This window comes from Gadus macrocephalus, chromosome 7, assembly GCF_031168955.1.
Source record: "Gadus macrocephalus chromosome 7, ASM3116895v1".
Classification (NCBI taxonomy): domain Eukaryota; kingdom Metazoa; phylum Chordata; class Actinopteri; order Gadiformes; family Gadidae; genus Gadus; species Gadus macrocephalus.
In genome coordinates, this window is record NC_082388.1 from 27,615,474 (window position 1) to 27,627,268 (window position 11,795).

Sequence of the window (11,795 nt, forward strand, 5' to 3'; positions counted from 1 at the left end):
AATAACCCATATATATACTGTATGTATACACACATATATATACTGTATATATACATTTTATACCTTCCCCACACATTTTTTTGTTCTTCTTTTAAAACTTTTAAATATTTTTTTGGGAGTACTATAATAAATGCCCGTTTCAAGTCTGGTCACACTAATAGCGGTTTAGAGGGAGAAGAAATATCTATATAGCTCTACAAGGGGATGCCTTTAGAATACCCACCGCCACGGTATTCCAACAACGTTTCAAGTCATTAATGAAAAGAGAAAATGCATTTTAAACCCAAAACAAAAAGTCAGAGGGACGTTACTCCAGGTAACGTCCCGGCCACTGCAAAGTAAAACCATTTTATACAGTGAAGTCTTTCAGAACTGTGTCTCAATACCCAGAACATAGAAAACCACTAAAATAAGTTTGAAACTAGATCCAAAATATTATGAAAAGAATTTATTTTAATATACAAAAACAGTCATTTTCTTTTTTTAATTTTATTCCTTTTTTTTAGATAAAAGTTCCAAACACAAGTTTATTGTATTTTCTTATGTCATTTGCTTGTATCAGTATTGATCCATGTTTTGTTTATGTTTTTTAATTATCATCTATCAGTGCGATTGTATACCAGTGCAGCTACTGGGTCCAAAGTAAAGAAAACAGGCTTTTCATCTTACATAGCATAAAAATAAGGAAAATCCATATTTTATATAAAGTATAACTGCTGGTCTTTAGGGAAAAAACAAACAAACATTTAAAACCCATAAGCTAGGAGGCACACCATGGGATTTTTCATTTTTGTAAATTAAACAAAAATTAATAAGATACGATGTGCAACCCAGCATCTTGTCCTCCGCGCCCTTCAGGTGGGGGCCAGGGTCGGAGGTGGGGGCCAGGGGGTCGGAGGGCAGGACGCGGTGAGATGGGGTTGCTTCAGCTTCAAGGTACCACACAAACTAACGGACAGAGGAGATGGTTGGTCGCTTGCAGAACTGTTTTTGGAAGGGCAGGGAGCCACGCCCACTGCAGCATGTTGTTTGCACATGGCTGGTTTTTTGCACCTTCGGTCAAAACGCACGCGAGGTCACAACACGAACATTCTCCACGGCGACGAACGACCTCGCACGAACGCTACGGCCGAACTCTGACCCTTGGTTACGGCGCCAAATGTATGCTACGACAAGAAGAGTCTCACCGCCTCCACCAACAGTCTATGAGGTATCGGTACACAAAGTGTTGACAGAACACGACAGAAAAGGATTACATCTTCCATGGGTTGGTCACCAAACAACACCTCCAGTTACGTTCTACTGTAGAAGGATGAATAAATATACAAAATAAAGTCATGATTGTTTGGTGGTGGGTTTCGACCGACAGTAAATCACGATATCTGTGTTTAACAACATAAAAAAATGCTAGAAAATGTGTAAGACATGTAGATGAAGACCGTCCATGACTACATCAACCGACCAGCCGACTGGACATGAAGGCGGACCACGTGGTGGTCGGGTTTCCTGTCCAGTGGAAAGTCTCTAGAGGAGGTTCCTCGTCCAGCTGCAGCATGTGGAGAGGAGATGCTGCAACTGGCGAAACCGACCTCCGCCCCGACAGACTTGTGTGTGCGTTGACCCACGAGCACACGTCCTCTCCTAGGGTGGCTAAACCAGGGGGGGGGGGAGGGGTGACTTCTTGCCCTTTCAAGCCTGCAGGGACGTTGACCAGCATGGCACGAGAAACACTTTGTTGAACAGATATCTGCATATATCAAGGATGTTAAAAAAGGGGGCCCATGTGAGGGGTGGTCTCTCGGTGTCTGGAGGGAATAGTCAGTCCTCCACATGGAGGTGTACCTTCCATGACTCTTGTGAGAGTTCAAGCGTGGTGCGTCCGTCTCACAGGCGAGCCGCTGGAGAGAGAACCCCACAGGTCGGGTTAGTGATATGGAGATGAGTCCTCATGACCGGTCAGCTGACCGCCCGACGCCCGGTCTGATAGCACCATATGTTTAGTCTTCTAAAATCTCTTTGTGGTTCCGAGTGTCTAAGCGATAGATCAAGCATATCATGGATTTAAAACCATAGGTTATACTCATACACGCATGCAACAGAGTACATTGCATGTCTATACAAAGACTTTAGGTGAGAGGAGCGTGGGCAATTTGGTTTTGCAGCAGAAGAAAAGAAAAACATGTGGTTGTGTAGTTTGTCGCCGTTTAAAGGACCAGAAGAGTTCTGGAGAAGCACGAGATGGGAGTTCAGCACAGTCGATGGTGGGAGAGGAACAACTACAGCACCAAATACTGGTCCAGACATTATTAACACCAGTTAAGGCAACACAACTCAAGTCTGGTAGTTTGGGTTACTGTGGATGGATCGCCTGAAGCCCTTGGCTGTTTGCATAAAGGAAATAACCGCCGGTTGGTCAAATTCAACAAAAAACAATGAAGGTGCAGGAGACATGGCAGCGATGCTGAACCAGAACCAGCCGTTGGAACGCAGCGCAGAGCGGACACCAGGACAGCTGAGATACTGCACACCCAAAGAGGTCCTGGATGCACGGGACTGTCTGTCGAGGGGAAATGGCTTCAATAAGTCCCTAGAACCCCCCCCCCCCCCCCCACTGTTATTATCTGGAGTCTTCAACAATAAAGGACCCCTCGCTGGGACATGTGCTCTTGACCTCCCGACCCCACAGCTGACACAACAGGAGGCCGTTCTCTGCAGCTTGGGTCGAGACCCCGTAGGTAGGGGGGGATCTGGTCGGGAGGGGGGCCCAGCGATCAAGGGCCCTGTCCCATTACTCTCCCCTTAACGACAAGGTGACCGTGGGTTGGGGCTCCAATCTAGGGGTGGGGGCAGCCTTGGGACAGTGTCCCGGGCTGCTTTAAGACCGCAACCCCCAGCCAACGCAACGCTTCACTCACACGTTCACTGATCACATGTTCACTAATCACACCCTCTCTGGGGTTTGGGAGCTAAAACAACTAACGACTTTGGTCATTAGACCGTGTCAATTAGTTAATTACACACCGACAACCCCCAGAGGGGTCACCGCACCTCATGAGCCCCCTGGGACCGGGCCCAGAGGAGCAGGCTCCCTGGAACGGCTTTGGGGCTCCCATGTGAAGCTTTATTAACTCATCCAAGACAAGTGATGCCATCCAGCCCACAACACTTATGAAGCACGCCTTGGGTTTATGGCTTTAGGGGGTTCGTTTGTCCCCGTCGCTTCCTGCTCCTAAACTCTATAAACACACAATGACGGTGGATCCACTCCGGAGCTCCCTCTCCGACCGTGTGAATATATCCGACTGCTCACCTAACCTTCAGAACGCAGCGTTCAGGGGAGTCCCTCCAACTGGTTCATCTACTTTACAAAAGATGACCCGCAGACAATCCGGCTTTCAAGATGAACAAATGGCTTGCTCCTTATTAAATCGTACAATGTAGAAATCGTTGCAAAAAAGGAATAATAATAAAAAGATAAACGCTTTTATACCTAGCCAATCAAACGCTGTTCAAGTTTTAATAGGTTCCCTCGCCCCACAAAACCCCGCCCCCTCGGGCGCCCGGCGAGGGAAACACTTCACGCATCACAAACGATAGAATCTACTCATCTAGCCGGGCTCATCTCCTGGAGACGATTAAACCACACAGAGGCACACATACTCCAGCCCCCGGCCCACCGGTCAGACCCTCGCTATCTACAGCTGGGGGGTCCAGTGCTCAGAGACACCCGGCCAAGGCCATCGCACCTCTCCCTCTCACTTAATAGCATGAGACTTCTCCCAACCGCCGCTGCCTTGCTACAAATAGTACACACACACACACACACACACAGGGATAAAAATGAGAAGCATGAGAAAGGTTCAGCTCTAGAATACCAGGTTAGTCCTGACCCACCATGAGAGACGCTCTCATCCACAGAACCAAAACCTCACTAGGTTTTTCTTTTTTTTATTAAAGACTTAAGTTTGGAGAAAAAGAAAAATCGTAATTCAAATTCAAAAAAGGAAGGGAGATATACGTTTATATATGCTGCTGCAAAAGCTTCACGGCAGGAAATAAAAGGAAAAAAAAGAGGGCGGGGAAATGCGGACTTCGCGCCGTAATAAATTTGTTTGCCGCCCGTTGCCATGCCAACGTCTGGGAGACGGCCACCATGGCAACGGAAACTATCATCATAAAATGGTACAGTAGTAGAAATAGCTAGACCAGGCGGGGGCGGGCTCTCCCGGGAACAGGTCCGAGGAGAGCTGCAGTGATTGGTCACGGGGCTCGCTGTCAGGAATAATGGTTGTAGGGGGGGAGGGGGTGGCCCACGCCGTTCTGGTAGTGGTGGTGCTGGCGGTGAGCGATGTACTCTGCGTAGGCCATGGTCATCTTCTCGCTACGGTACCTGGGACGGGGACACGGGACACAGGACACTGGTCAACACACGGTAACTGGGACGGGGACACTGGTCAACACACGGTAACTGGGACGGGGACACGGGACACTGGTCAACACACGGTAACTGGGACGGGGACACTGGTCAACACATGGTAACTGGGACGGGGACACGGGACACTGGTCAACACACGGTAACTGGGACGGGGACACTGGTCAACACACGGTAACTGGGACGGGGACACTGGTCAACACACGGTAACTGGGACGGGGACACTGGTCAACACACGGTAACTGGGACGGGGACACTGGTCAACACACGGTAACTGGGACGGGGACACTGGTCAACACACGGTAACTGGGACGGGGACACTGGTCAACACACGGTAACTGGGACGGGGACACTGGTCAACACACGGTAACTGGGACGGGGACACTGGTCAACACACGGTAACTGGGACGGGGACACTGGTCCACACACAGTAACTGGGACGGGGACACTGGTCAACACACGGTAACTGGGACGGGGACACTGGTCAACACACGGTAACTGGGACGGGGGCACTGGTCAACACACGGTAACTGGGACGGGGACACTGGTCAACACACAGGGCCGTTTGGACGGGCAGGACAGCGGTGTTTACAACGAGACAACACAGGAGCCGGGCCCGGACCAGCAGTCAGACAGGGTAAGACACGGCAGCCTGGTACCAGGGACTTGAACCCTGGTACCAGGGGCCTTTCCTGCAGACGGAGCGGACCGGGCGATACGGCTCGCGTCCAGTCCGCCGGCGGCAGCTAGCTGCTGCCCACACACCGCTTTGAACAGCCTGTAGCCATCCGGGGTTTGATTTGAGACCGAGACTCTTAAATGCTTCGCCTTGCATGTTTCCAAAAAAAACACCAGGCGGAAAGAATTTACCCTGAATGTAAATATAGTTAAGATATTTATGAATTGGCCATCGACACATAAGGCTGGTTGTATTTGCAGACTACAGACCCCAGGATGCCTCTGGAATGTGCTGCACTGACAGTGGGAACAGTACAACAGGTTTTAGTGACACCGGCCTCACCTGGTTAACTTAATGGTCTTCCTGAAGTCATTGGTAATGGGAGCTTTATAACCTCCCTTCCTAAGTAAGGAATCGATGGTCTGAATGTGGTCCCAACCTGTGGAGAAATCACATTTCATTGAGAGGATCTTCTTCATAACTTTTGTGGGTTAGAAGCCCTACATATAGAGCATCCATCAGCTTATAGACAACAGATACTCACCTTGTTCCTTTGCAACCTCTGGTAAATAGGTGGCAGTTCGTTTTGATCCTTTTTCATTGAAAAATTCTATCCTAATGCCATGAACGCCAACCTGGAGCCAGAGGGAGAAAGACGTCAGGAAACCCGCCCCTCTGGGGTACAGACCCCCCCCTCTGGGGTACAGACCCCCCCCTCTGGGGTACAGACCCCCCCCTCTGGGGTACAGACCCCCCCCTCTGGGATACAGACCCCGCCCCTCTGGGATACAGACCCCCCACTCTGGGGTACAGACCCCCCCCCTCTGGGATACAGACCCCCCCCTCTGGGGTACAGACCCCCCCCCCCTCTGGGGTACAGACCCCCCCCTCTGGGATACAGACCCCCCCCCCTCTGGGATACAGACCCCCCCCCCTCTGGGATACAGACCCCCCCCCTCTGGGATACAGACCCCCCCCCTCTGGGGTACAGACCCCCCCCCCTCTACAGTGGGGTATGGCCTTCGGGCGCTCACCTCCCAGTCGAGGTAGTCCCCTCTGGGGTACAGACCCCCCCTCCCCCCCCTCTGGGGTACAGACCCCCCCTCCCTCCTCACCTCCCAATCGAGGTAGTCCCCTCTGGGGTACAGACCCCCCCTCCCCCCCCTCTGGGGTACAGACCCCCCCCCCCCCCTCCTCACCTCCCAGTCGAGGTAGTCCCCTCTGGGGTACAGACCCCCCCTCCCCCCCCTCTGGGGTACAGACCCCCCCCCCCCTCCTCACCTCCCAGTCGAGGTAGTCCCCAACGTCCTCGAAGTTGGTCAGCAGGGACACGGAGCAGAAGAGGCGGGCCAGCTCGTCCCTCGTCATGGGCGGGAAGCGGCTGTCCTTAAGGGCACTGCGGCACACACGGGGTCACAGGTCAAAGGTCGATCACCACTGTGAGGGTCCTGCTCTACCACCAGGTGCTCACGTTGATCAATCAGTCAAGCAAGTGGTTCAACCACGATCCGTCTCTGGCATCACAAGAGGGCATCGGGTGTGACATGGGGTCGCTGACCTGTGATGTCACAAACGGCTTCAAAGCGGCCTGTACCGGCTGCAACGCCCCGCCCCTCGGTAGGGGCCCTTTTAAAGGCCGGCCAGCATCCAACAAGGGCCAAACATTATTAAATTCATGTTTTTTTAACTTGTCTCCAAGTCACTTGGATGATCAGTAATATCTTGAAGGCTCCTACTCCAGCCCTCAACAGCCGCTTCGAAATGGAGCCGCTCATGACATCACAAATGGTGTGATGTGTGATGGTCGACCCGCCCAGTGGACTGTACCAACTGGCAGGCTGTACGGGGTTGGGGTGTAGGGGTGCTTACCTAGTAAGGGTGTATTCCCTGAGTCCTGAGTGCAGGTTCATGGCCGAGAACGTACCGATACAACCCCTCAGCCGCTTGTCTCGCCCTATTTTCCACGTGACGAACAGCGGGCTGCAAGAGAAGAAGACACGTTTAACCCAGCGCCACTGAAACAGTAAAGGTCAAGGGTCATGGTCGAACCTTAATACTCTAACGTTGACTGAAAATGATTTGATTGCCTTTTGTTGATCTCGTTACCACACGCATGATAAGAGATGTCCCAGTTGTTGACATTGTCAAACAATGACAGTTAATGCTTTAATCGAATTGTTCCAGCTCAGCGCTCTCTTAAAGGAACAGGCTATGTTACTTGCAGTACCGTCTTTATACATAGTCACATTTCTCCTTGTCTCTACTGTGTAATTACTTTAAGGTAATCAAATTGTCTTGTATGTTCTCATTCAGATGAACCTTGTGCATTTAGCTATCAAACTGATATCCAGTTTCCCTCTGAGCTGAGCCATGACAGCTTATTTTTCTTATGGGCCAAATAAATTAATAACCTGTCAAACATTTCTTTACTTAGGGTAACGTATGAACTATAAGGTCCCCAATGTCCTCATTTCTTGGCTGTAAACCCTAAAGGCCAAACTGGGGTAGTGGCCTTATCGTTTACCTCACATTACCATAAGACATTGATGCAATTTAAACCAATAGGTGCACTCCTGTCAATCTTTAATTGATTACAATGCAGCATTAAATAAGATGCAACACCACAGATCTTAGTAATTGATGGTGTACCTTACACTATATAAAACTAGTACTTCTATGCCATCAAGCGTCGGTTGTATCGGCCAATAGAGGGCGCCCAAACAGCTGCAATTATACACAAGAAGTTAAAATCCAATTGATTAACCGAATAAAACAATGAAAACTGACTTTTTAATGGTGTTGTCACAGGCATAAGTATTCATAAATTTTTGTAAAGCAACTTGATTAATCAACTAACTGTCAAGTTAAACCTAAATGTCCCGACATGGGCAATGTGTGCAGTGTTTTCTTTGTTGTTTGAGTCCCGGTCCGGCTCTCTGAACGCAGATCCTTGACCCCCTAACCGACATCTGGTTCTGGTCAAACAGAACCCTAACGGGCATCTGGTTCGGTTCAGACAGAACCGTTAGGACCGAGCGTCCGCGAGCCGTCCGGCGGCGGGTCGCGAGGAGCTGGCAGGCTGCCTTGTGGCTGTTAGCCGATACAGCTAACGGTCTTTAGCCCCCCCAAATAATAGGCAGTCGTGAGTTTTAACAACGATTTGGGTCTTAAACTATCAGAAACTACTTTAATTCACTACTTTTTGACTTGATATTCGTTTTCGTACCCTTAATGGGTGATTTAGCAAACTACTTGGCCAGTCGTTCGGTTCGAAACTCCGAGGCTAAAATCAATGCTAGCAACCAGGCTAACAGCGAACAGGCTTAACGCTAAATATAAAATATGACCGCACTTCAAATGGACACAAAGTTGTTTTCCGAAACACATTTAACACATGAAAACCTGATACCACTATGTGCAATAACTGTTTAGAGCTGTCATGGATACGAACGAATAATAATATGCCGAAAAACAAGAAGACAGGGCAGTCGGTGAGGAGCTGGGGACCAGGCCGCAGCCCGCCGGGTGATTATTAGTTCTAAATCTTAAATTAAAAGTTGTCAATGTGCATTAATTAATCCCAATCCACTCTTCGACTAAAACCCGACCAAATGGCCCGAACGAACACACGAATGTCACCGTGACCAAAGCCCCCTGCGGTGGTGTTCGCCGGCCGGGTGTAACACAAAGGGACTCACTAGGGCTCGTTGGTGAAGCGGGGGGTCCTTGGCGGCTGGTATCCGTACAGATGACAGTAAAGCACGTCGAAACAGAAACAGCACATCTCCGCCGACACCACCATCTTCCTCACGCCGCTTCCCGAGCCGGATCCCGGGCTCAGATTAGGGGAGAGGCCGGACGAATTGTAGCCGGCCGGGGTTGGGGACAGCACGGCTGTACTGCTACTACTACTACCGCCACCGCCACCGCCGCCACCACTACCACTACTACAGTTGTTCACGTTTCCCCCCGGTCCCCCCAGGCCGTTGACTCTGCCCACGGTCCCCGCTGCAACAGTGGTGGTGGCGGCGGTGGAGGAACCGATCCCCAGGTCTGTCCCACAGTGTCCGGTTCCCGTCACCCCACTCCCCGCCCCCACCCCGCCAGGACCCCCCGACCCGGGGGATCCCGACAGCTTCTGCTTCTTCACCCCGCAGCACCCGGCCGCCATCTTGGAACAATCTGCACCGACACACCGCTTCCGACCCATAACCGTCACCGCGGGATGGGTGGGGGGGAACGCCAGCCAGACGCTGAAATCCCGGAGCTTTAATGCGTGCGACGGACAATCCTCCACTTTCACTTTTTCGTGTCTGGTCGCCGAATTAAAACGACAGTGGTGGAAAGAGAAAGCGAATGCAATGTCACCCTAACGTGGCCTTTAAAAAATGCACAAAATAATAATAGGGGAAGTCCCCGGCCGATGAGCTCGTACCTTGGATAACGTTTCTATAGTCACTGGGGCTATGGACGAGGGATTCAGAGCCGATGAAACCCGACCAATCGTGCCGATGTAATAACACCGGTTTCAATAACACGAAATCCTCTGGAAGCGATCACAGCGAGAGCTTAAACTCCGAGGACCTCACGACCACCTAGGCCTCAGATGACTGAGGACGGACGATCCAGATGTGAGGCGGTCAGACCGTGCGGTGGACCCCCGCAGCACACCTTTTTGTGTGGGAGCCGGGAGCTTGAGTACGCAGGACCCATAAGCTTCAGCACGAAGAGTGCACAATGCATCTGACCATGTAGCTCCCCACCGCACCAGTCGTGTACTACTTTGAACAACTTCTAGTGAGATGACAGGCCCAATATATTGGGGTTTCCGACGCAGTAAAATGGCATCTGACACTGCAGGTTTGGCATGGCCCGCTGAAACACGTCAGCGTCCAAAAGGGTCTCAGTGAGACCGGCCTGTACACCGCCCCCTCCTACACCTGCACAATGTGAGTTGGTGATGGTGGAAGAGGGAAAAACGCAATAAAACGGCCGCGACAAATATTGAACTGAAAGTTAGCTGGATGTTAGTTAGGAGATTGTCTTCCAGCCAGAAGGACACACAGTAGAGAAGCGTCTTCTTCAATAGCCCCAAGTCCTCCGGGTCGGGGTGCCCTACGGTCCGCCCGTCGCTGCTACCATCAGGGCTGTTCGGTATCGGTACAGTAGTCCTGTGATCCGAGCGGGCATCACCCGAGTCTCCACGCTCAGACTCGATTCACCAACATTTCTTGCGCCCAAATGTTACACAATGTACGTAGGCCGTTTTGCAACGCAAGCGCGCACTCCAAAGCAGAAGGCATATATAAAAATACTACCAAAAAAAATGTACTATAGACTGCATTATGATTAATATCCCATACAAACGGTCATACATTATTGTATTACAAATGGAGGCGGCCGAAGATTATTTGAAAAACAATAGTCAATCGTTGGTAATACGGACAACGGATATACGGATATAAAACAATTAACGAAATATAATGATAGATTATGACCAGCTTGTGTGATAAGCTTGTCGTCTAATACTTTTACCATCGGGGTAAATACAACTTATAAAGAAAACTTCTTATATTCACAGTATTTACAATAATTATTATACTAAACCAGTTTATTTTATCATCTGTTTTCTCAGTTGAAAAGGCACCTCCGTAATGCACATTGGATGAACAGAATTTCCTGCTACGTTCATAGTAATTGGGAACTTTAGGACTTCGAGCCTTGTCCCTTGTCGTTGCCTCATTACTGCTTCCCCCTATACGGCCGGCTCTACTCCAGAGCTCTGTGCACGTTTTGCCAGAAGACGTCTGTGTTCTGGCCGGCCTGTGGCTAGCTCAGCAACGTGCTCCTCTTCACCCTCTTCCTCATGCGGTAGTAAGGGGAGAGCTGGTGGTCCAGGGGTCTTCCATTGAAGAGCAGGATCAGCACATCCTTCTTCTCATCAAACAGGCGGAGGCTGGGGACACAATGCACTGGTCTTGGCTCTATCAAATGACACCCTTATTGTACCTGTTTCCAAGTTCCCACTAGTCGGATCAGTATGGCCAGAAAACAGTACTAAGCAGTTTGGTATTGGGTAAGCAAGTGATGGGTTGAAATAAAGCATGGAAGAAAGAAGTAAAAGAGACACATATTGTGGATACCATGGCCACCAGTCTCCCTCTCTGACCCTGGTCTTCTGTGAAGGGATAGCGGCCAGGTCAGCCTGGTCGTTATCGGGTGGTGCGTCGAGATCGACCAACTCCATCCACACTACAAAGGGCGGAATGAGACTGAATCAATGGGAAATCCCCTGACCGGCTTCAAACACATCCAATAACATACGCTGCACAGTGTCCACTTCTTAGAATGAGGTACCAAATTTTAAATACAGCGAAAAGCTAAATATCTACCATTAAACATATGGATAACGCTGGTCTTTACTACAGTATAAAATTAAGATTAATTATTGCCATAACTTACCTTTGCAATAATATTTTTCTAATACGATGGATGACGAATACAAATAGATGAAAGTGGATGTAAATAATATACAAATAGTATATTACTGTGATATAGAATTGGTTTAGTATTGATAACAGGCATTATAGATTAACTGACTAATTATGTGTCTCTAAGAAATAATTATGTTTCATCAAAGACAGTACAGACAATTGATGATAACATTATGAACACCTCAATTAA

At 49.7% G+C, this 11,795-nt stretch overlaps 1 protein-coding gene across 1 annotated transcript; it reads right to left on the minus strand.

The window, feature by feature from the left end:
• Positions 1 to 433: 433 nt before the first annotated feature.
• On the minus strand, positions 434 to 10,314 carry ammecr1 (AMMECR nuclear protein 1). Its single transcript, XM_060057750.1, has 6 exons — positions 8,810 to 10,314; positions 6,981 to 7,091; positions 6,393 to 6,507; positions 5,656 to 5,746; positions 5,454 to 5,550; positions 434 to 4,390 (listed from the first exon to the last, which is right to left on the minus strand). Exons 1-6 carry the CDS (start codon positions 9,319 to 9,321, stop codon positions 4,276 to 4,278), a joined length of 1,041 nt encoding a protein of 346 aa, XP_059913733.1. The 5' UTR covers positions 9,322 to 10,314; the 3' UTR covers positions 434 to 4,275.
• Between the last annotated feature and the right edge of the window lie 1,481 nt (positions 10,315 to 11,795).

Bases quoted from the DNA above. Each gene is read 5' to 3' on its own strand.
- ammecr1 (XM_060057750.1), bottom strand. From the start codon at position 9,321: ATGGGTCGGAAGCGGTGTGTCGGTGCAGATTGTTCCAAGATGGCGGCC. The intron at 5,747-6,392 runs GTGAGGAGGGGG...CTCTGGCTCCAG, and splicing joins GGGACTACCTCGACTGGGAG to GTTGGCGTTCATGGCATTAG. The intron at 4,391-5,453 runs GTGAGGCCGGTG...TCCCCGTCCCAG, and splicing joins AAGACCATTAAGTTAACCAG to GTACCGTAGCGAGAAGATGA.